This window comes from Castanea sativa, chromosome 3 (assembly GCF_040712315.1).
Source record: "Castanea sativa cultivar Marrone di Chiusa Pesio chromosome 3, ASM4071231v1".
Taxonomy (NCBI): Eukaryota; Viridiplantae; Streptophyta; class Magnoliopsida; order Fagales; family Fagaceae; genus Castanea; species Castanea sativa.
The window spans coordinates 43500977-43526090 of NC_134015.1; the positions used below are offsets into that span (position 1 = coordinate 43500977).

The 25114-nt window shown below is 34.0% G+C and overlaps 3 protein-coding genes across 6 annotated transcripts; 2 read left to right on the forward strand and 1 right to left on the reverse strand.

The window, feature by feature from the left end:
• Positions 1-1299: 1299 nt before the first annotated feature.
• LOC142628205 (putative LRR receptor-like serine/threonine-protein kinase At1g67720) lies at positions 1300-7868 on the forward strand. 3 transcript variants are annotated; one of them, XM_075802255.1, is made up of 15 exons: positions 1300-1409; positions 1870-2407; positions 2508-3019; positions 3192-3321; positions 3928-3999; positions 4082-4150; positions 4271-4342; positions 4476-4544; positions 5073-5248; positions 5335-5582; positions 5842-5968; positions 6064-6129; positions 6210-6396; positions 6489-6621; positions 7349-7868. In XM_075802255.1, exons 2-15 carry the CDS (start codon positions 1953-1955, stop codon positions 7670-7672), a joined length of 2640 nt encoding a protein of 879 aa, XP_075658370.1. In that variant the 5' UTR covers positions 1300-1409; positions 1870-1952; the 3' UTR covers positions 7673-7868. The 3 variants fall into 3 exon arrangements, with proteins under 3 accessions (XP_075658370.1, XP_075658369.1, XP_075658371.1); XM_075802254.1 differs by having other exon boundaries at positions 1363-1587; XM_075802256.1 differs by lacking the exon at positions 7349-7868 and adding an exon at positions 6916-7082 and having other exon boundaries at positions 1365-1587.
• Positions 7869-9930: 2062 nt separating this feature from the next.
• LOC142629954 (E3 ubiquitin-protein ligase AIRP2-like) lies at positions 9931-12039 on the forward strand. 2 transcript variants are annotated; one of them, XM_075804011.1, is made up of 5 exons: positions 9931-10342; positions 10821-10983; positions 11095-11161; positions 11288-11522; positions 11634-12039. In XM_075804011.1, exons 1-5 carry the CDS (start codon positions 10254-10256, stop codon positions 11842-11844), a joined length of 765 nt encoding a protein of 254 aa, XP_075660126.1. In that variant the 5' UTR covers positions 9931-10253; the 3' UTR covers positions 11845-12039. The 2 variants fall into 2 exon arrangements, with proteins under 2 accessions (XP_075660126.1, XP_075660127.1); XM_075804012.1 differs by having other exon boundaries at positions 10099-10342; positions 10805-10983.
• Positions 12040-14658: 2619 nt separating this feature from the next.
• On the reverse strand, positions 14659-16205 carry LOC142627518 (GDSL esterase/lipase At3g48460-like). Its single transcript, XM_075801395.1, has 2 exons — positions 15492-16205; positions 14659-15198 (listed from the first exon to the last, which is right to left on the reverse strand). The coding sequence occupies exons 1-2, from the start codon at positions 16203-16205 to the stop codon at positions 14692-14694; spliced, it is 1221 nt and encodes a 406-aa protein (XP_075657510.1). The 3' UTR covers positions 14659-14691.
• Between the last annotated feature and the right edge of the window lie 8909 nt (positions 16206-25114).

Here is a 25114-nt window from a genome sequence, read left to right on the forward strand (position 1 = left end):
GCCACCCCCACCTAAGATCATGATATCAAAAAGTAAAAAAGTTTTTATTTTATATTATTTATTATTTATTATTTATTATTTTTAAATGCAAAACCTACTGTCAAATACAAGTTCTTTTAATTTTTGTTGAAAGTTCATTTATTTATTTGTATCTAAAAAAATTGAGGTTTTAAAAATGTGAATATAGGCAATTAAGTTAAAATTAGGGTTCTAACTCTTGTCAGCATTTTGGGGTTATTCCAAGGATTTCTCTCTAGAGAAAGTTTATTAGCACAAAAATTGACAAAAAATTTCATAACTAAATGTGATAGATGGTTAATGGTATGTAAAAAAGTGATATAAGTGGTTAAGTTTAGATAAGAATTCGTAAGAGTTTAGATAAGAATTCAATATTATGAAAAATATTGAGAAATTTTTTGTGTCCTTAGCATTACTTTTTGTCTGTGCCTAATTACGACTTAGAGGTGTGAAAAGAGAGCGAAGGGACTACACATACCCGCCGAAATTATAACAATAAGATGCTTTAAGAGTACCATGTCACATTAGCGGAAAAAAATAAAAGTAAATCCAAAGACATATCCAATTGTCTTGAATGTGGTTGTTACCGCATTGATGAGAGATAACGATGGAGATGGAGATGGGGACCTAGCTGTACTGGGTCCAGATATAAAGGTGGCATACTGGCATCATCTGCACACTTCAAACTTTGAAAAGCAGAAGACAAGTTGGTCCAAAGGAAGAGAAAGAGATTTTGTTGTAAGCTAAAGCAAGAGGGAAAACAAAGCAAAGCATTTCATTATTAAATGCCTTATTGTGATAATGCTATTTCTTTTTCTTTCTTTAAAGATACTTTTTGCATGGCTTAGCTTCTCTCTAGGATCCCTGTCCAACATATTGATGGTACATATATCTTTTTTATTTTCTAGATATTTAATCCTAAACAATAACATATTTTTTACTTGCATTTCCACAGCTTTCTCTTATGGTCAAAATTATTTTTTCAATAAGACTGTAACACTGTCAATACAACACTTGTATAACTTTTTCCCATTATTATAAACAGTAAAATTGGTGCGTAGTAAAAGTGTTGTCAATGGTAAAAGTCATGTTATTTCCACTCATTCATAAAGGATAAATGCATTTGGGTGTGTATTTAATGTATGTGCATCCGTGTTTGATTTTTGACATGAAAAAGCAATGAAAGAATTCAAAGTTGATTGTTCACTTTTTAGTTTGAGCTTGTGTCACACTCTTTTTCAAGAGGTAAAACTGATAGGAAGCCCGAAAACTTTTTTTTTTCTTGGGAAAATAAAAGATTCCCATTTAAAAAAGAGATAAAATCGTGAATGAACAATGAGCTAGGAAGCTCATCAATTACAAAAGTAAAAGTTACAGTGGAAGAAAGATAGGTGAGATACTGAGATGTTGAAATCAACCAACAGTTCTAATTTTTATCATTCACTGAAATTGTAGAAACTAGAAAAATCAAAAGGATTGGTTTGTCTTCCTCACCTTCAATGAGTTCACTTTCTCATTTCCTGGTTGTATTTCTTTTCTTTATATCATCTGTTGTGTGCCAAGTTGAAGGTATGTTCTTCCTTAACCAATATACTTCATTGAAATCTAGGAAGTTTTCTTTCAAATTCATGAAGTAACTATCAAAATATTTTGTGAAATTTACTGTCTTGTTGTATATTGAATGAATCATAAATGTTAAGACAAAGTTAAATGAAACTTAAGAACTGAAGAAGATAGTAGCAATTTGTTTTGTCCATATGAGCAAGTTTGTTTATGTTAATGAGTTTGAAAATTTGAATTGTAACGAAGGCCATGAAAGCTAAGTCTTTGCAATACTAATTCATCATGCAGAATTTATTAGTTTAGACTGTGGAGGCACAAGTAACTACACTGACCGTAGTACTGGAATAGCATGGATTCCCGACCGAGATTATATGAACTATGGCCAACCAGTGGGAGTAATAAATCCAAATGGAAACTTGGTGCAGTATCAAAGGCGGCGAGATTTTCCCATAGACAACAAGAAGTACTGCTACACTTTAGCCACCCAAGAAAGAAGGCGGTATCTAGTTCGTGCAACATTTCAGTATGGCAACTTAAAAAATGAAGAAACATATCCTCAATTTCAGCTTTACTTGGATGCAACTCAGTGGTATACTGTATCAATATTGGATGCTTCAAGAATATACGCGAAGGAAATGATTATCAGGGCACCCTCGGATTCTATTGATGTGTGCATATGCTGTGCAACAACTGGTTCTCCATTCATATCCACTCTTGAGCTGCGGCCCTTGAATCTTTCAATGTATGCAACAGATTATGAGGATAATTTCTTCTTGGACGTTGCAGCTAGATTGAACTTTGGTGCCCCAAGCGAGGATTCCGTAAGGTAATTACTAATTAGCTCCCTTTAAATGTTCATACCTGCCAAAACAAGAAAATGCATTCTGGTATCATCAGTGATAAGTGTGCATATATATATTTCTCAGGTATCCAGATGATCCATATGACAGAATTTGGCAGTCAGATCTCATTAAAAGGCCAAATTATCTTGTAGGGGTGGCCCCTGGCACAGAAAGAATCAATACATCAAAGAATGTAAACACAAAAACAAGAGAGTACCCACCTGTGAAAGTAATGCAAACAGCGGTTGTTGGCACGAAAGGGGTGCTCAGCTACAGATTAAACCTTGACAATTTCCCTGCCAATGCTCGAGCTTATGCATACTTTGCTGAAATTGAAGACTTGGGTGCCAATGAGACTCGGAAATTCAAATTGAGCCAGCCTATCATGCCTGATTACAACAATGCAGTGGTAAATATAGCTGAGAATGCCAATGGGAGCTACACTCTTTATGAACCCAGCTACATGAATGTGACTCTGGAATTCGTTCTGTCATTCTCCTTTGCTAGGACCCGGGATTCTACTCGAGGGCCACTTCTAAATGCGATGGAAATATGTAGATACTTAAGGATTGCTCCAAAGACCGTCGGGCATGACTGTAAGTCCATGATCTCTGCATATATTGATTTCTATAAATTCTTCTAGCCATCTATCATACAGCCAATTAGTAATAGGTAGCTAAAATTTGGTCATATTACTTGCAGCTTACTATAATTATTAGCGCGCTTTATGAGAATGAACTGATTGGTATTTTTGTTTTCAATTGCTAGTGATTGTTGCCAATGCCCTTCGTTTGATGTCTGCTGAAAGCATTTGGACAAATGAAGGAGATCCTTGTGTCCCAACTCCATGGGAATGGGTAGCCTGTAGCTCAACTACACCACCGAGAATTACGAAAATGTAATTTCTGCATATTTTCTTACTGACAATTTTACTTCATGTTGATGTTTCTGTGCACTGTCATTCCACATATGCAATGCAATATAAGCATCCAAGTATCTTGAGATGGATTTACATCCTTTGCCCAAAAATGTACTTAAATGGTGTATATAACAACTCAAAACATAAACCACCTGAGAGATGACATATACCAGCACCAGTCACCAGACCTGTCATATTGGTAGCTCCGAATTCTATGTAAGTCCTCCATGTATGGTGCAAGTTCTAACATAAATTAGTTGAATTCCATTGACATAACATCTCGACATCAGACTTCCCAGGATCAGACATCCAATTCATATCTCAATACATAGAGTGAGAAGTTAGTTGCCAGCTGAAGCATCCAAAATGATTCACTTTGCTTTTATAGAAGATGTTATTACATAATTATTAGATAACCTTTTAATGGTATTGTAATAGGTAAATGCAAGTAAAAACGTTTTAATACATGAAGCATTTTTCATGAGATATATAGCTAAGCTAAGTTGTGATCCAACATTTAAATAAAAATTATAACTTGCCCGTAAGAGCTGAATTATAAAGGGAAACCTCTGCCCTGTTGTACAGTTTGCTGTCAAGAAAGAATGTGATTGGTGAAATCCCATCCGAGCTCAACAACATGGAGGCGTTAACAGAGTTGTGAGTGCTATTCTACTCTAAGATAAAGTTAAAACTATCATTTTTCCTTTTCATGGTAAGTTAACCACTATCTTTTTCTCAGGTGGTTGGATGGTAATTCCCTCGAAGGGCCACTACCTGACATAAGTAATCTCATCAATTTAAAGATTGTGTAAGCTATTCAGTTCAAGCTTCAACCATACAAGTTTAAATGGAGAAAACATCTTTTATATTTGTGATGGCTGTTGTTTATGTTTTGGTATTTTTCCATTTATTTTTGTTGAATATGCAGGCATATAGAGAACAACAGATTGAATGGTTCAGTACCTTCTTACCTCAGTAGTTTGCCAAGCTTACAAGAACTGTATGTGGCAATCTAGATTTCTTAACTTAGACACTTCATATAGTTGCAAAATCTTGCCTCGATTTTTTTTATCGGCAACTTTACCCTGATAAGTGTGCATTTTGCAGTAATTTGTGAAATTGATATGTTTTAGGTACATACAGAACAACTCTTTTACTGGGGAAATACCTTCAGGATTGTTAAATGGGAAAATCATTTTCCAGTAAGTATGAACCCTGTTATGTTTCTTGTTTAAGACCCATGGATGCTATATCTGAGTTCTAATGGTCTTTTTCTCCCCCTCTATTTTGCAAGGTAGTGCACTAATTTTCTTTCTGCAGAAAATTTTGCTTTGAGTTCTATAAATGCCACCAAATCTGGAAAAGAGAAAAAGAAAATATAAGTATTCAAAACTTTAAAAGAATCTACATCTGGCTTTGGTCATTAAGACTTCAAATATAAGAAAATGGAGTTTAAATCCACAGATTTTTATCTTAGCTTCATAGTAAAATCAAGCCTAACTCCTGAAAAGTTTTCAACATGTGTATGTGTATATATTAACACACACACACACACAAGTGCATATAGACATGCAAATGCATGTATAGACAGTTTCTGTCACTAACACTCGCGCATAATAGTCAATTAGTCATATCAACAAGACGTAGCTAATGGGGGGAATATAGAAATAGGAGGACCAAGTAGTCTAGTGTAGAAAATGTTTTTGACTGCTATATAATTTCTTTTGCAGCTATGGAGATAATCCCCAACTACATAAAGAAGTACAGGACAAAAAGCATTTTAAGTTGATACTTGGAATATCAGTTGGGGTACTTGCAATTCTATCAATTCTATTAGTAGGAAGTTTATTATTAATTTGTAATCGTCAAAGAAAGACATTTCAACAACAGAAAAGTGATAGCAAAGGTTTGTATGCCAACAAATTCCATCTAGTATTGTTCACATGACGGTGTGGCAGATTTCTTTAGTTCAGCATGTTTTGTCTTCATCAGGTGGTTCTAAGCGTAGCGGCACCAAGCCTTCAAATGCCTATTCAATCAACCTTGGTGGTCATTTAAAGGATGAACGCATTGCATATTATATTACACTCTCTGACCTAGAAGAAGCTACCCAAAATTTTTCAAAGAAAATTGGCAGTGGAAGCTTTGGGTCTGTCTATTATGGGAAAATGAAAGACGGAAAAGAGGTGGCAGTTAAGATCATGGCAGATTTATCAAGCCAAGGGCAATTTGTGACTGAGGTACTGTTATATTATATGCCTGGGAATCAACATGATGTAAATAACTATATTCCTACATCATACATTTCTTCATATCTGTACTTCATAAGACATGATCAGAGAAGGAAAGCTTCTACAATAATGAATAATTCCAGATTGCAATGGACTAGAAACAATGTTCTTTATCTAACCTACAAGAATACTTAAAGATATACTATCAACCAAAGATTTTTTTTTTTTTCATGAATCCAAGTTCATTTACATGGCAACATATTTGCAGGTAGCCCTCTTGTCGAGAATTCATCATAGAAATTTGGTTCCTCTAATTGGATACTGTGAAGAAGAGCATCAACGGATTTTGGTGTATGAGTATATGCATAATGGAACCTTGCGGGATCACATCCATGGTCAGCTATGCTTCATAGAAATATTTTTCTTTCTTCTATCTTGCTTCTCAGTTGCAATGGGAAACAATTTATTAAAAATCCTAATTTGTTGACAGATAATGCCAACCAAAAGCAGTTAGACTGGCTAGCTCGTCTTTGTATAGCAGAAGATGCAGCTAAAGGTTTAATATAGAACTTATTGCTAGTAAATGCACATTTCATTTTCAAATTAACAGTATAAACACATTTAGATATTTGTTAGGTCTTGAGTATTTACACACTGGATGCAACCCAAGCATCATTCACCGAGATGTAAAAACAAGCAATATTCTCCTAGACATCAATATGAGAGCAAAAGTGTCAGATTTTGGACTTTCAAGGCAAACTGAAGAAGATTTAACCCATGTATCGAGTGTGGCACGAGGAACAGTAGGCTACCTAGATCCTGAGTAAGCAATACTTGTCCTGTATGCATAATCAACCGCATGTTTCCTCCTGAATCTGCTTAGCTAACGACACATATCCTCTTACTATCTTACAGGTACTATGCAAATCAGCAATTGACTGAAAAGAGTGATGTTTACAGCTTTGGGGTTGTTCTCCTGGAATTGATTTCTGGAAGAAAGCCCATCTCTGCAGAAGATTATGGTCCTGAAATGAACATTGTTCACTGGGTAAGCACTTGGCAAGATTTCTGTCATTTTAGCGTTGAAATGCTGAACATAATACTGTCAAATTAGACATCTGCCTTTTAAGGTAATACACACTAGCAGTTCACTTAACAGATCAAAAAGAAACAAAAACTTCCAAGAAAAGCATCTTTAGGATCCAGGAGACGATGGCCATGCTAAATATATGTACACTATAGCAACCAACCAGACTTTGAGACACCTTAAACATGTTGACATCTGGGGAAGGAATGGGTGTGCTCGGAATATAATTCAAAACACATGAAAATTTGTTTACAGGTACACCAAACAGTATATGTGAAGAGCTTCCATAGGGATTGTCTATGAGGATATGAGAGTTTCCGTAGAGAACACATCAAACATGACAAAATTTGTGCTGCAGTGCGGAGACATAGACCATCCCCGATGGCTAGAATATGATTGAGAGATGTAACCATCATTTGCAAGTTAATTAACATAAGCAATGTAAGAACACTGATTGAGATGTTTTATAATCCTTATAAAACTTTAAATAGCCTGAAATATGCATATTTAGATTATTTAGGTTTTTAGTCATTGTGATTGAACATCTTACCATACCTCAATCATTAAAAACTGCATCTTATGGTTGAATTACTAAAACATATCCAGGAATCAATGCCACTGTTCTGTCACTGCACAATCAAAATTTTATGCGAAATAATAATAAATCAATCTTCTTCATGTTGTGTAGGCAAGGTCTTTAATCCGTAAAGGCGATGTTATTAGCATCGTAGATCCCTTCCTCCTAGGAAATGTCAAGATTGAGTCCATATGGAGGATTGCTGAAGTTGCTATCCAATGTGTTGAACAACATGGGGCTTCAAGGCCAAGGATGCAGGAAGTAATTTTGGCTATACAAGATGCTGTCAAGATTGAAAAGGGAACTGACTGCAACCAAAAACTGGCATCAAGTAGTTCAAAAGCACAATCTTCAAGAAAAACTTTGCTGACAAGCTTTCTTGAAATTGAGAGCCCTGACTTATCAAATGATTGCCTAGTTCCATCTGCAAGATGATTTTGCACCACCCTCCAACCTAAGACTTTTAACTGTAACATATATCCTAATCAACTTTATATTGCTTCTACCTATGTTGACAACACAGCCTTGTTTCTTTTTCTCGTGAAAACTGTAAAATCCTTTTGCACTATAGAATTAGATAATGGCCAATTTGTGTTATAAGTATTTAGTTGGTTGATTCCATATCGTCCAATATTGAGTTATTGACCAAAAAACTATTGTTACATATAACAGCCAGTGAAGGCGTGGCACTTGAAGAAACACAAAATTTTAAAATGTCATGCTTAAAAAAATATAATATTTCAAAGGTTTTTTAAGGTGATACCAAGGACGATCAAGAGCACTTTTTATGTGTTTGATGAATATTGAGCTTAAGAATCACATTCTCTATAATATTTTAAGGTAAAAAGGTGTCATTTTCTAATATTTTTGACAAAAACATTCGAAATTTAAATCTCATTTTCTCAACTATTGAATTATCACTAAAAAAAAAATCTATTTAGATGGTTTATTTCTTCTAGTGTCAATTTATATACAATGCTTATTTATTTATAATTTTGTGGTAAACTCTATAAGTTACCCAACTTATTTTTTAAAATAAAATGAAGCAACCAAACAAAATAGTAACTTTCTTACATGAGCAGAAACTTACAAACATTTGGTTAAGGTCCACGTAACCTGTTGGCAGTATTTTTTGCTGAATAACCTGTTGGCAGTTGCTGTGGCCATTTGGGTTTGACTCACCATATGGGTAGTTGCCATGACCATGAGCCATGTGATCTAGTGGCTTCCAGCTGCCTACTCTACACTTATTAGCAAAATTTAGGGTTGTGACTTGTGACTCTAAATGTTATGCAGATTGGGTTTTGTTGAATTACCCAACAAATTGTGAAATATTGGCCCAACCTATGCTATGAACCAAGCTTTAGGTTTTTAGTTGAATATAGTTGGACCACCAACACAACATGAAAGTGGCATACCGAACCATTTCTAGAGAATAGGAATTTTTTTTGTGGGAGAAAAGAATAGAATTAAATTAATGGTTCATGAACCATAAGAAACTACAATATATATATCGTTTTCAAGTTTATTTGGCACGTCACCCACTATTTCTTTCTTTCTCCAAAAGACTATATGGTTATAAATAATTAAACAATCATCAAGAAAATATAATTGGAGTGATGATTAATTTACAACTATCAGTGCCGAAAGCATTATAGTTCTCATAATTTCTGATATTTCCTCCTATAAAATTTATTATAAAAATCTGATATTTCAGATATAGACATAGAGGGTTCAAAACTTTTCTCCAATTAAATTCCATGTATCAACATGCAGTTGAAAGAAATCAAGAATTATAAACTTAACTTTATAAGATGGGTTCTACTAATGGGTACTATAAAGGCATTAGTTAATGGACTATTTAAGAAAAAAAAAAACTGTCAACAAAGTCAACATATTTTTTCATAAAAGGTTTCTAAAAATATTTTATATACCAATACTTTTAAGACATTCGTTACCTTTTTCAAAATAAAATATATAAATTGCGTACGTATTTGATTTCAATCCACATGAACTAAAATAAGATTTGACCCCAAATTTCGTATCAAATACCCAACTGTCATGTCACCTCAACAATGCTTCATTTAGGCATTTATAAGTAGATAGCAGCAATCTATTTGAAAATAATCAACCTATGAAAATGGACCCTTAGATCAAGTGGTGTTGGATAATTTAACACACTAGAACCATCAATATTATATAATGCCACGTTTTGCATTATTCATTAATGCCTATCAAATATAATTATTATATAGCAATACAGACTGGTAATATATATATATATATATATATATATATATATATATATATATTATTAACAATATTTTGCACTAGAGCTACTACAATATAATAGCAGATAATAACAGAAGATTATGCAACTAGTAATTATAATAAGCAAGAGCAGTTTTAGCAATCTTATTTAATACAGTCTATTATTTTTCAGCAACCCAAAAAAAAAAAAAAAAAAAGCAACATTATTAAAGTATTAAAAGAAAACCAACCAAAAAAGCAAGGATTATTATGATAAGAACAAGAACTCAAAGTGGGTATTCCCAAGTTTCTATCTTTATTCTTATCCATCACCATCATCATATAGTCATACAAAAGAAAAAACGCATTCTTTCTCAACCAAATTTTCTCATTCGGTATCATATCAAACACATATATATATGTATGCATTTTTTTCTCTGACCATAAAAGGACAAAGCCAAAACCAAAGACATGCTTCGAAGCCGCCCTTTATTACCCACATAAGATAAAATAGAAAAAGAGGTTTGGTGTTGTCTTAGAAAAAAAAATAAAAAAGAAACTTTGAAATAGACATACCCACTCTTTCTCTCTCTCTTTCTCTCTCTCTCTGTGTATTATTTTGTTTACTTTTGTGCTTGTTTTTTGGCAGAGGGGATTAGGTTCCCAAGTGAAAAAAGAGAGCGAAAGATAAGTGCTTCACATCAATTCTGAGAAGGGTTTTTGTTTGTTTGCTGTGTAAAACTGAAGAAGAGGAAGAGAGTTAGAGATGGAGATGATGTATTATGAGCTTGCAAGGTCTTCTTACCAGGACTCCTTGAAAGTCTTGGAGGCTGATATACAACATGCTAATGCTCTGTGAGTTTTTTGTTTTTTGTTTTTTGAGTGTGTTTTTTTATATGGGTTTGTTCTGTTTTAGTTTCCCTGAAGTGGGTTTTTTTTTTTTTTTAATAATAATTTTGTATGGTTAGGCACTTAGGCTTTGGGCTTTTTGATGATCAACCTGTGGTAAATTGTTCAGTTTGTTTGCTAATTGATGGAGAAAAAAAGAAAAGAAGCAGAACTCATTTAAGTGTTGTGTTATGGTTATATTTTTATGCTGTACTTTTTATTATCTGATGATTTTTTTTTTCAAATTAATTTGTTTCCTCTTGGAATTATTAGAAGGTAAAAAAATCCAAGGGGTCAACACCTGATTAGGACTTTTTTTTTTCATGCCCAGTACCTATCATTACTTTGTTGCAAATAACTTATGGCCGGTGAATTGATTGAGTGTAAAGGTAGATGCTGCTTTATTAAACCAACTTTTGTCTAAATTAGGATTCTGGATTTTTAGGGCTGCTGTAATCCCAAGAGCCAAGAGTGGTGCACGTCTTCAAATGAAATTGGTGTACAATCAATTGGCTCCTCTCTATCTGTTTTTACTACAGTGGCTGGATTGTTCTTGCACATGTCTGCTCCCCAGATATCTGAACTTTTTCCACATACTTGTATACAAGGTTGGTTCTTTTAATGTTAGCCTGTTGTAGCTGTGGGTTATGACAAAGTTTGCAATTTTTGCTTTAAATAACTTGAGCATGAATTTGTAGCTTACCATCTTATATTAACAGGTATATACAGATGGCAGACCAAACATATCTACACATGGGAGGAAGGCAACAATTAGGGACTTTTATGGTATGTTAATTGCCTACTTTTGAATATGTTTTGTGCTCAGAAAGAAGAACAAAGAGAGGCAATTTGCCAATTATTATGGTTTATGCATATATTCTGACCTTTGTTCCAAAAAAATCCAAATTGCAGCTGTTATATTACCATCACTTCAACGGCTCCATGGTAGCTTGGAGGATTTTGATGTTACTAAAGAAGGGAATCTGCGAATGGAAATGTCATGCAAAAAGAGGCTGGAAGGAGATGGAAGACTCACCAATGTCGATTTGGAAAGAGAAGATGAATGCGGGATTTGCTTGGAGCCTTGCACCAAAATGGTCTTGCCTAATTGTTGTCATTCAATGTGCATCAAATGCTATCGCAATTGGTAACTACTGTTTTAATTTTATATCTCTTATGCTTCTTATGGTAACACCACTAATACTTTATATTAACAGGACTTATTATTTGCTCTTGTGGTGTTCTTTACAAATTGCAGGAACACAAGATCAGAGTCCTGCCCTTTTTGTCGTGGCAGCTTAAAGAGAGTCAATTCAGAAGACTTATGGGTGCTCACTTGTAATGATGATGTTGTTGATCCTGAAACAGTTTCTAAGGAGGATGTGTTGCGATTCTACCTCTACATCAACAGCCTTCCAAAAGATTACCCAGATTCCCTATTTTTAGTGTATTATGAATACCTAATTTGATTTGAAGTAAATGAGAAGATATGTGTACAGACTGCAGATAGAAAAGGCCGACCTTCAACTGTGAAAAGAGTCTGGTAGGGAAAATTCTCTGGGATTTTTACACGGTCACAAGTTCTCCATTGTACTTGTTTTACAACTATAAACATCAATGTATGATACTCATCATGATTAATGGTAAATTTGTTTTACCTGAAATTTGTTGTCTATCTTCATAATCTACTAAAATTTCAGTATAATGCACATTGAAATACACATATTTCCAGCAAAAATTTGTGTGACTGAAGAGAAATCTATGCAAAACATGTTCAGAATTTGGCTTCCTGATCTTGTCAAACCGTATGAGCTACGTTTAATCTGTGCATATGTTGGCTTGCTTGTTGGCCAAATTCAAAAGCTACTTGTAATGTTTGTTAGAATTTGGTATCAATGTCACAAAAAGTAATTTGAATGGGGAGAGTATGGGGGAACTTAAAATTTAGCATCGCAAGTTTTTCAATGTTTAGGTTTAGCTCTGTTTTCATGCTGGTTCTTCTTGCTATTTTGATGCGTGGCACTTGAAGTCCAATGGCTTAGTCACAACCTATGAGCATTACAACATTATACTGGTTTTTTATGATTAGTTTATGATGCAGTTCATCATTGTATAAACTGTTAGACTTTGTAATTGTTTGTTTGTAGTTGTAACATTTAAAAGTTTGTACTTTTGGTAACAGCACAAGCAAGAAATTTTCTTGGCTGATTAGTTAGGGATTAGCTGTCAGAACAATATGTCAGTTGCTAACCCACCCTTACCCGAGCCCGCTATCATAAACTGCAGCTCCCATGCATTTGTAAAGGTCTTTGATTGAATTTTTTAGACCTTTCAGTATTACACACAGTTTCCATTAGTAATCTAGAAGAGTTGTTTCTATTTGTTTTTCCTCTTATAAGAAATTCAACCCAGCCCCTTTCCTTTCATAGTTTGTCTAGCTATTTTCCCACCATATCAGGTTCTTCCAACAGAAAAAGAAAAAAGAAAAAAGTGGTTTGGGCCAATTTTTCCACCGCCTTTATTAGTAATATTTAATATGCTTGCTCAGAATTTATTGTCTCTCTTTTTATATTAAATAAGCCCATTTTGACTCCACAAAAAATTGAGCTCCTTTTTGAGTCTTGACTACGTAGATGATAATAAATGAGCAATGGTCACAGTCAGAAATAGAACTGGCAGGACATGACAAACCAAATTGATCTATGAACGGAATTTATTGGAGTCGATTGGCTTCTTTTATGTTCTGACCTTTGTTGTTGAACCAAACCGTTTGATATTGTATTACTTTTAGTTAATTGAGCTACTAATTGTGACTCCTAAATTATTGTGTGCCATAGCTAGCTAACTTTTGTGAGCTTATTTCCGTGTGAAGGGCACATTCAACAACTAGATACTACCAAACAGTTTTCACATTTGAATGCCGGAAGATTTGACATATTCTGATAGTTAGTAGTCCTCATTGTTATTTATGAAGCCATGAATTGATTATTCTATGTTGTTCATATCATAAAGGATCATATTTTGTTTACTATATGCAGATATTAGAGCATCCACAGCAGTGGAGCTAAAAATTTAGCAATTTAGCTCCACTAAAAGTTACTTTATCTATTTTACCTACACACATGCTGCAGCAGTGGATCTATTTTAGCTTTCAACACAATAAAATAATATAAACATCACAATAAAATAATATATCTACCACAATAAAATAATACATCTCACTACAATAAAAATACCACAATAAAAAAGTAATGTGAACGCAAAATAAAAAATTAATTAATTTTTAGCTCTCATGAACAGTGCACATCTATCTATAGATGTACACTATAGCAATGAGCTTAAAAAAATAGATTTAGCTCCACTGCTGCATGCTTCTTTTTGGTGTTTTGGTGGAGCTAAAATAGCTATATAGCTATTTAGCTCCACTGCTGCAAGTGCTCGAAAGGAAGTTTAAGTTACCTAGAGGAGAAATATGGTTCTGTTGCAAGTCAAAAGGCCCAATTTCTTCAACAACGCAGTGACAGAACTTATCTATACTATATATTAGAGAATTCTCCTATTTCAACTAGACTTTTATGTGGTTCAAAAATACTCTCATTAATGAAGGGTAACTTCGTTTAGAAATAAGGTCAATGTCAAATAACAAATTTCATTTTAAATTTAAAAAGAGAATTTCTAAATTTTAGGAATTTTTTTTCTTCACGTTCAAAAAAGAAATTATATTTACTGTTTAACTCTAAAGTTTATTATTTTATTTTTTTGAAAAAATTAAATTAAATTATAATAGATACAAATTTTTAATCTTTACCCAAAAAAATAGAAAAAATCTCTAAGCATGTGCATGCGCAGAGACAAGTATATAGATAAAAAGATCTGTAGTATCAAGATTCGAGAGAATAACTAAGCGTGTGTGTGCACACACACATACAAAAAAAAGAAGTGGATAATTGTATTTTCTTCTTGCCATTGAACAGAATAATTAACCCATTAGTTAAGTGAGAAAAAGACAACGGAAGGAAATGGTTAACAACTTTATGGGAACAATCTCATACAATAGAAACAATTGACACCTCCTTCCCTTACAAGTGTAAAGTAAAAAAGGGGGCCATGGTACAAGACCCTAGGTACATGTGTAACTTTTAAATAATAACAATAATAAGGTAAAAAGATAGTAAATTATCTTAAAACAAAAAATATTATCCAGCTCTCCGAATGTCACCATTAGGAGCCTACCACTAATGTACCTAGTAGCAATAGGTATCAACCTTCAAATATTAGTTGCCAGAAAGAGAATTGAAAGGCCAATATCAGACATCTTAATATTGTCCTTTCTTCTTCTTAATTAGATCTGCAAATGATGGTTTACAAAAGCCTTGGTTGAAGAAGAGATCAGAGAGGTGTAGATGCATATTTTCAGTCAAGTGAATCCCGTCAAAGTTAATGTGGGTGCTGGAATCCTTGCAAGTAGAGGTGCCAAAAGCTCCACAAAGGAGGTTTGGTAGATAGTTGAATGGTCCTCCCCCAGCTCCACAACATGCCATGAAGGGTTCTTTAAATTGGTATTGTTGGTGCTTTTTCAGTATTGTTTTGAATGCACTATAGTGATCAATATATAGGATCATAGCATCTTTATAATGGATTCGAATTTCATCCAACCTCTTTTGGAGAAGATCGTTGTGACCCTTTATTACCAAGTTGGCACTCGCTGAACACCCATTTTGATCACGATCATTTGAGAGACATGTTGTTAACTGCAATGGAAGGCACCCTATTGGTGGTAACCCTTGAACAACAAGGAACTTTGCACCCTTGTCCAATAGTGCCTATCAAAAGAAAGCAGGCTTAATATGACTTCCAACATTAACTTCACCATAACATTCATTCTTTCTTTTATATGCAATGCACCATTTTGTGAAGAGTCTTGATCAAATGTTTAGGTTGGAAAAACTCACTGAGATACTTATTTTTTTTTCCTTCTAACAAGCTAAGGCTATATGCTACTTTCTTTCTCTATTTGTAATATTATGCTTGTTAGAATAACAGTTAAATAATTATATTCATCATTTTTTAAATCAATTTAAGCTTTTGACATAAAAGGTAGTTTACCAATACTTACCAATGCAAGTGTGTAGATGTGATCAACAACTTGCTCTGTGAATTGGTTATTGACAGTAGCAGGGCCAATGGAAGAGGCAAAAAGACGAGCATAGTCATTGCCACCTATCTCACCTATCCAAAAGAGAGCTTTCCCAAGCTCTGATTTGCATGCATCCTCATCTTTTCCCTTACATTCTATCTCCCCAACAAAGCTATTGAACCAATCAAGTTGAGTTAGTATACTCTCGGGATTTTTTTTCCACATTAGGGGATTACCAAGGTTGAAATGACCAAATAGACTATTTGAAAGAGCCGTTGATCCAGCTATTGCAAAGTTTGCACCACCTGAGAAGTTTGCGGAAGAGTCTTTATAGGCTGACAAGTGCGGTATGTGGAGAGCTTCACATAGGAAATCAATGACCAAGCGGCCATTAGATAGTCGATAACCAGATAAGTTTGAACTCTCTGATGAGGAATATGGGGACCAAGCTTGAGAGAATAAATTGCTAATGAAGGATTTGAGAGAACCCAAGTAGTAAGCATTTCCAGTGTCTGTGTCAGAATCACCGAAAGCATAAACCTTGTTAAAGCAACCTTTGAAATCAACTTTTGCTTGGAAACCAGCGGGAGGTGGCGTGCTTTTGTGGCTCTTGTTATGAGCATATGAAGTAGACAAGGATAACAAGAGGATGAAGCATGAAATTTGAACAAACAAGTACTTGGAGTTTGCCATTTTATGACTCCAATCTTGTTTGTTTGTTTAATTGTGGGAACTAAATGGTGGAGCAAATGAAGTATTTATACTTGGCGCCTCTCCCTTGTGTGTTGATTGTTCGTTAAGGCATTGTATGAACCTCCCTACCTTTAGGAGAGTAAAAATGATCTTTGTTTTACTTGGTCATTATCCAATGTCACAAAACTTGCAGTTTTGAGTCTTCTAGTATAAACTTGCAGTTTTGTTATTTGTGTAACCGTTCTCTGCTAGATATGTTGTTAGAGATTTAGACCCCGATTGTTAGAAATTAACCAATTTTAAGCCAACAAATTAATTAACCAATTATTGTTGGATGTTCAACTTATGGTTAATTAGCTTGTAACCTCATGTATATGCATAGTATACATTTACAAATAAGCATGATTAAATATAATTTTACCAAGTTTATATAATATATATATATATATATATATATATATATATATATATATAATGTTTGTATATTTGAAAATATAAAATAGCTACTAATAAAATAAATACAATTTTATTTGAAGCAAATGAAAAAAAAAATTGAAATTGTTATCCATTAAATTCTCAATTTTAATTTGTATAACCACTATTTAATTTGTATAATAATAATAATAATAATAATAATAATAATAATAATAATAATAATAATTGTGGGGGGTAAAAGGACCAAAGTGGGCATATGGGCCTTTGGACTGTAGCATGGAAGGCCGACCTACTCCAGAATTAAACTCTACGAATTGGCCCATACGCCAAGGATCTGAGGGTACAGCTGAGAACGAGCTTCTCCGCGGACAAATCCAAGAGAACTCAAAACTTCATTATAAAGGTCAAGATATAACTCTGGAAAGACTAATGGTTAAAAGGGGATACCCTGAACCTTCTAGATGCACCAGTGTTAAAGAAAATATCAAGTGCAAAGGCTGCCACCTCCGCATTAAAGGCTCTGCACCTACCTCCCTGGCCGCATTAATGGGAAAGTGACCCCTGAACAGTAGGGCTGAAACTTCTAGTCACTGTCCAAAAAGTATCAGGGAATGAAGTATTTAAGGGGGGTGGAGGCCAGAGAAAAATGGGGGGATCGGCAACAAAGAAAGAAACTAAGAATTGTAACTTTTAAGGAAGAAATAGCAATAATACAGAAGTGGTCCTCGGCTAACGTCCGAGGAGGCCTATTTTCAGTTATCTTTTGTTATCTACATGTGTTTGTAACTCTTAGCCCATTATTAAGTTCTCAGCACTTCTAATTTAGGTTTCAAACCCACGCTCTACAAATTTTATTGTCTAAGGCTCATTGGGCCTGAGCCCGTAGTTGTCTTTGGGTCCAGGTGCAATTGTGCACTTACAATAATAATAATAATAATAATAATAATAATTAATCAATGTTGGTGATTTTTTTAAGGTTTATTAATTTAAACTCTATGGTTTTCTCACTTGAACACTCATTTGGTTGTCCTTTTTAGTCCTCATATATTCTACCAAGTAGGGCATAAAATGTTAGAGATTGGATGAATCAATAGACCTAAATTGGATTTTGTATTTGTGATTCTTGATCGAACAATAGGTATCAAGGCATGCATTGAACTTATCACAATTAATTGATATGTATATTGACATTTCAAAAACTTCTTTCTTCTTGAGCTATGTATTGAGATTTCAAAAACCTCTTTCTTCTTGAGTTGTTCAAGGCATAAGTCTTGGATTTCAAAAACTCTCTAAAAAGTAAAACACACTTAATACCAACTTTATCTCATGGTTTGCTAGCCTACAATCTACTGACCTAACTAGGGGTGTCCACAGGTCGGGTTTGTGCCCGACTCAGACTCGACCCGAATTTTTCGGGTGGGTGAAAATCAAAATTGAAACCGACCCGTATTAATGGTTAGATCATCCGATTCGGGTCCGTCAGGTTTCGGGTTGGTGTCATTCGGTTTCAATTTTGCCGCCGGTGTCGATATTTCGCCAAATCAGTCAAGATCTGACCAATATTTGGCCAAATCCGTCAAATCTGGACTAGGTCTCGACGAGATCTCGTCGAATCTAGTGGATTTCAAGTAGCTCTTTGTCAGAAAATCAAAAATATCGCCGGATCTGGTGGATTGCAGTGGATTTCAAGTAGCTCTTTGTTGGAAAACATTTGGATCTCATTGGATTTTGTTGATTTTATGGTCGGGTTGGGTGGCTCGGGTTTTTAGGGAGAAAACCTGCCAGCCGACTTGAAGGGATCGGGTTCTATGGGTGGTGACCCACCACCAACCGTCAGATTGGTCAGTTCAGGTGGTGGCAGTTCGGTTTCGGGCGGGTCTGGCGGGTTAAGTGGGTTACCGAGTAGTGTGGACACCCCTAGACCTAACACATTTCTACTCGTGCAACAACTATCACCAAAACCTTTTTTTGGGGATGATAGAATATGAGATCTATTTTTTATTTTTCAATCAAATTATCATCAAGATATGTTTATTTCCCCCTTTTTTTCAACATCTATGTATATATCTATATATATATATATTATTGACTTTACACATTCATCTTTGGAGGTTTTAACGTTACATATAATTTTGCCTTTACATATTTATCTCCCTTAATTTAAAATTTATTTTTTATTCCTACACATTTCCTATTGCACCTCATGGACAACTATAAAACATATACACGTCTTAAAACTCAATTGTTTAAAATACTGACATAACCTTTTGACTCCTAAGAAGTTACAAATTTTGCACCCTTTATATTCCTTCCAAGGAAAAACTAAAAGGAAAAAAACTTTTCTTTTTATTTTTAATTTTTTATCTCCACGCTCTTCTCTCTTTGTAATTTATTTCTTGCACAACTTTGAAACTGACGCCACTTCATTTTAGAGGAGTAGAAGGAGAAGTAGAAGAATAAGGAATATGAGAGGACTATATGCAGTCTTCACCTGATAGGGCATCTCTTCTTTCTCCCACTATTTTTCCCCTATTTTAAATGTGTAATTTGACATGCTATATTTTTTTTAATCTCTTTTTTCTCTTTTTATTGTTTTGTTCTGTTTTGGAGATAGAATTTCAAAGCATAAATGCCCTAGAACCAATGAACCATCCGTAAACCAAAATGTACAATTTGTTTTATTTTTTTTCATTTTACTTTCTACTTCCAATTTGTTTTGTGCTTTCTTTATTTCAGATATATCTTTCTTTTATTGTTTTTAGGAAACAAAATTCTCTTCTCACGAAAACTTGCAATTTGAGTGTCGATAACGCTTAGATGCTTTGATGTGCTTGATTAATCTGACTTGTATATGTTACCTTTGTTGATATATACTTGTGCTTTGATAGATGAATGCTAGGTTTTGAGATTGAAAGCTCAAAATTGTGTGAAAGCACAAGAGCTTGTTTAGACCCCTAAATAAAAAAGCGGCTCGGTTAATTTTACCCTAACTTAAACTAAGTGCGGAATAAAAGTAAATGCGAGCGAACTAACAATAAAACTACTCTAAGCCATATTCATCAAATATCAACAATAAAATGAAAGCTAAAAGAGTAGGGAAGAATGATGCAAACACAAGATAACACCAAGATGTGTATCGAAGAGGAAACCGAAGAATTCGGCGAAAAACCTCTCCACCGCCCTCCAAGCGGTAAATCGATCAACTAGAAAATAAGTTGGAGTACACGAATCACAAAAGACCCTCTAAGCCTAGTCTATCTAATGTATTTGAGCCCTCCAAGCTTCGGAGTCATGTCTTCTCTAGCTTTCTAGATCCCGCAATACGCCCGATTGCATTTGCAAAGCCTCACCTGCTTCTTTTGGCAAATCCCCAAAGCTTCCCAAGTTGCAAAACACTCTTTACACTCTGAAAAAGGTGTGGGTTGTGTTTAGGTACAAATCTCCTCTCAAGGTATGACATTAGGAGAGGGAGAAGAGACTAGAATGATTTCTCACTAAGGATGAGTAGCTCTCTCTCTCTAAAAGATGGATGTGTGTGTTGTAGAAAACCTGTCTAGGGTTTTCTCTCTGAATGACCTTTCATACTTTTGTGGGTAATGAGGGTATATTGTTAGGATTAGTGCCCTTAAATCCTATTATATCATGCTAGGTATGTTATTATGTATGACATTATGTATGACTTAATGTTATGATTAATAAAGTTGTTTTATTATTATCTAAAATAATGGTAACATGAATATTGAGACATTATCATATAATCCATGAGATGCATAGTATGTCATTTATGTAAAAAGTCATAGAAAATATAAATCACAAGTTCTTCGTAAACTCAGAATTATAATTCGTAGTCAGTGATGAAATTGGACATTTCATCTGCGAAGACTATAACATATCAACTAAGATAATTTGTCTTGATCATGGAAATAGAGATTTCTAGTTGATATGTTGATATGTTTTAAGAGTTTAAACATATTGAACTGGACCGGTGTGAGATTTATTATTCTCCTAACGACTGTCAAATAAATAATAAACTCACGACTTATATTTACATGAACTCTTAATCCTGAGAGAATAATGGATCTGATCATGAGGTGTAGGTTGTTTTGATATATCAGGAGTGGGATCTAAAGAAACGATCAAAACCTCAGTATGTTGGGTAACCACATTTAGTGTTGATGGAATATATATTCTCAAGATGGAATTCATAGTCTCTTAACGGAGATACAAAATATTCTCTTGAGATAAGTTTAATGAGTTTGTTATTCAGAATGTTAGGCCTAACTACTCTAGTAAATTTTTGCTAGAGTATATATTTATGAAATTGGATTTCATAAATATATAATGAATAACTTAAAGGATTAAACCGGGTACTCAAGGATAAGACGTAGTAATTTACAAAGTGGCAGTCTACATCCATGACTTTGCGTTACTACGAATATTTTATGAAGGGGTTGCATGTAAAATAAAGTCTTGGGATATAATTTATAAATAAGGCCTAAAGTGCAGCTATATTTATATAGTGGTATTAAATATAGTTAATGGTAACTTTGGACTTGTCAATAGTTGACAGAAAAGCCCAAGGCCCATTGGAGCTAGTGTCTTATTGGTCCCTTTTGGTCCCACTCTAAGCCACACACTTAAGCCCAATTGGAAAGGCCCAAAAGACCAGCCCAATTAAATAATCAGTTAGACACAAAGGGAGAAACATATAGAATTTTCTGTAGAGAATTTTTGTAAGAACACTATTATGAAGTGGTGTATGTAAGTGTTAGATACTTTGACATTCTCCCTTTGGAACTAATTGAGATACCACACATCTTGGGTGTTAGTGGAATTTGAGTGAAGATTGAAAGTGTTCCCAAGTGCTTCTGATCTTCGGTTTTGAAATTCACCGCTCCAAGATACACTCTCTTGTTCTCAAATTCTGAAACTTACATAGTAGCATGTTAACATTTATGAATGAAATAAATCCGTTATTTTTCCACTGCGTATGTTTTGTATGTGATACAAACATGCATATCTCTATCATATATATAGTATGGGTGAAGGGTAAGAAAGTCACACTTAAAAAATCCTATAGGCAGAATGTTTCGCGAGTACTTCGCGGGAATGCCTTACCCACGAGACACTCACAAAATTGATAGTCTGGCATGACTCTTCAGCTTCTAGCATGTGCTTCTCATGTGGCTCTTTCACGGGTTAGCTTCTAGCGAGACACTCGTGAAATCCACTTGTTCATCCAATACATGCTCGATTCTTTGCCATCTTAATACTAAACCTAATAGAATAAATCTCACAAAATACAAGGAACAAAATTAAAACAATTACAACACTTTTTGTCATGGAATAAAGCCAATATAAAACATAGTTGTAAATCATAACTTTACAAAGATGATATGCCATGATTGAATGCTTTAGATGCATGTTAGAGTGTATAAGAGTTAGAATAACATGTTAAAATACCCTTTAATGAGATTAAGATTTTGAACACAAGGAGTAGAGGCCGACCCACAGGTTGGGCGGAGTTAGGTGATTAACACCTTCCCATCCCCATACCTAAACTCCGAACACTTGTTTTAGTAAAAATCAGTCCTTCCACCAAGGTGCTATATTTATGGTTCCTAGACCTAATCTAGGTGGCGACTCTATTTACACCCTCCATAGTCCACCCAAGGCCAAAACATACTTCCCACGATTTTTGGGGAAACCCAAAAGCTTATTACGTGGGCCTATGCCCACAATCATGAATGTTTTTTGAGGGGGAGGTTTGTAAATGACATGACTGAAAAAATTCCTCAACGAAGGAATGGTATTGGAATATATATATATATATATATATATATATATATATATATATATATATATATATATATATATATATAAATAAAATAAAAAGGAGATGTAACTGTAGTTTCCATTTATTAAATATTTTTGTATTTTAGCTCACCAAGGAGGTTAAATTCTATTGGGTTATAGATTGACCTCGGTTATTTAAGACAATTATCGAAGTTGATTAATTAGGTCATATTACATGCAAATCGTGGAGGCACATACAAATCACTAAATGAACTAAGTGCAGTAAAAATTAAATTGACACAGTGATTTGTTGACAAATGGAAAAAACCTCTCGCAAGACAAAAAACCCATCGGGTGATTTTCAAGTCACCACTTTCAAGAATCACTAATCAAGAATCAAGTGGTTACAAGTATAAGGAATCTTACCACTATCCTAGACTATCCCAAAATACCAACCTACAATTGAACTTTTACTCCATTACCCAATTGAACTTAATCATGTAGAGACTTCTTCCCTTTTTGCATGAATCCTAGTACGTAACTAACTTCTTTGCATGAATCCAAGTATATGACTAACTCCACAACAACCCTTTGATTTTTGTAGATGCAACAACTTCACATAGAAACACCAATAAGATCTTCAATTGTTGGTGCTAGAGATTTTGCTTGGTTACAAAACCAAAAGGCGCACAAGAAATGCAGTAAGATCTCTTTCTTCTATAGGAGGAGTCTAGGGTTTCAATAAGAAAACCTTATGGAGCTTTCTAGGGTTAGCTTTCTAGGATTAAGGTTTTCGTTCTCCCTACCTCCCTATTTATATAGGAGCTTAGTGAGCCTTTTAATGAGTTCTCTTATTCCTGTTAGGTTTACACAAACCTTGGGCCATCCTAATCCTATTAGGATTATACAAACCCATAAAAAAATAGTCTCTTAGAATAAAACGTTGCTGGCTATATCCTGAAATTCGTCAGCTCGATAGATCGAGATGTATCAAGCTAGGTATCAAGTTTCATTAAATCTTGATAAATTGATAGGTATTAAGGAGGTATCGGGACCTGCAAATTTAGCTTTTCTTAAGAAGTTCTTGAGCAATCTTTGTGCCTTCAATGAAACCACTTGTCATGATAATCTTGAACCCACTTAGATCTACCCAATTGCAAGTAAAGTGCATTTTGTAATAGGATATGCCAATACGTAAAAATATGACCCTAACAAATTAATCTAAAAGTGCTTCTTTTTCCTTTTTCTTTTTCTTTTTTTCATGTTATCCCATTAGATTATAAAATCTACTAAAGTTGAAACTATTTGTGTTTGGTGTGGCTTTTGGAGCCTAGATATGTCTTCTCCAGCAATCGCTTCAGCCCAAAGATGTTTGCAAAAGCTTTGCAAGAGTTTCTTTATATTGTTTTGCTTTGAGTTCCCCATCCTCAATTTGTCATCTTCTCCGTTTAATTGTAACCTTCTCTGGATGCCTATTTATTTATTTATTTTAATATCATATTGGTAAGCTATCTCAATAAGTGCAAAAGAAATTACAAATTACAGTCTCCTGTCCAGGGCCAGCTTTACCTTATAAGCAACAGATGCAATTGCCTAAGGGCCCCATGTGGAACAAGTCCCCAAATTTAAACCAATAAGGATATTTTCTTCTCTATAAGAATATTCATTAAGGCAAAAAATAAATCAATGCATCAAAAATATATTTTTTATTAAAGATAAAATAAATAAAAACTTTTTTTTGGGAGTAGAATTGATCATCTCTCATATATAACAAAGAAAAAATAGGGGGGGAAAAAGTGTTGGTGATCAGTACTCATTGACTCTTCAATCTCTGTGTGGGAATTTAAGAGTGTATCACTTGAGTCTCTCAAACTACACAAATAGAAAAGTCTCTCTCTCTCTCTCTCTCTCTCTCTCTCTCTCTCTCTCAATAACTAAACAAAGCAAAACAAAAGACTAAAATCAAAAGGCCCAAACAAATCAAACTCAAACATTAGAATTTTATACACATTGCTAGAAACTTTGTCATTCTCTCCATTTAAATTCACTACAGTGGCTTGAAATTTGTTGTGCTTCAGATCTTTTCTCCCTTCAAGTTTAGCTTTAAGCTCTCACTCCATTTCTTTTTTCTCTTTAAGCTATTAAAATTTTGTTTTATCATGGAAGTGGAAAGAGACATAAAAGTGATAGAACATAACATTGTCACCCTCTCACCCTTTTATTTCTAGTCTTTTACTATTATTTCTTTTCTCTTTCTAAACATATCACATAGTAACTGAGAGAGTGAGCCACGTGATGTACAAGTCTTTTGCTTTATAACTTATAAGTTATCACACTTATTGCTAATTTGATGTATATCACATCAATCCATTTTTTGTTAGTGATATTAATTTATTGAATAATGTAATAAAGTAATTGTTAATCATGGAAGTTTATATTATAAAGTGGTCACAATATTAGTAAACTTGCAAGTTTGCTATTGGTAAACTAGGTTTTATTATTTTATACTTACGATTTTATTTTTAGTTAAATTATAATTTTCTATTATGAATCATGTTTTATTTATTTATACGTACTTGTTCATTATAAATGTCCATATATGTAAAACCAAAAAAAAAAAAAAATTGAATCTAAAAAAGTATGTATGGATAAATTTGTTACTAATATTTAGATATAAA

Bases quoted from the DNA above. Each gene is read 5' to 3' on its own strand.
- LOC142628205 (XM_075802254.1), top strand. From the start codon at position 1,518: ATGAGTTCACTTTCTCATTTCCTGGTTGTATTTCTTTTCTTTATATCA. The intron at 4,000-4,081 runs GTGAGTGCTATT...TCTTTTTCTCAG, and splicing joins ATGGAGGCGTTAACAGAGTT to GTGGTTGGATGGTAATTCCC. The intron at 6,622-7,348 runs GTAAGCACTTGG...CATGTTGTGTAG, and splicing joins AAATGAACATTGTTCACTGG to GCAAGGTCTTTAATCCGTAA.
- LOC142629954 (XM_075804011.1), top strand. From the start codon at position 10,254: ATGGAGATGATGTATTATGAGCTTGCAAGGTCTTCTTACCAGGACTCC. The intron at 10,343-10,820 runs GTGAGTTTTTTG...CTGGATTTTTAG, and splicing joins ATACAACATGCTAATGCTCT to GGCTGCTGTAATCCCAAGAG. The intron at 10,984-11,094 runs GTTGGTTCTTTT...TTATATTAACAG, and splicing joins TCCACATACTTGTATACAAG to GTATATACAGATGGCAGACC.
- LOC142627518 (XM_075801395.1), bottom strand. From the start codon at position 16,205: ATGGCAAACTCCAAGTACTTGTTTGTTCAAATTTCATGCTTCATCCTC. The intron at 15,199-15,491 runs GTAAGTATTGGT...TTCTTTTGATAG, and splicing joins ACATCTACACACTTGCATTG to GCACTATTGGACAAGGGTGC.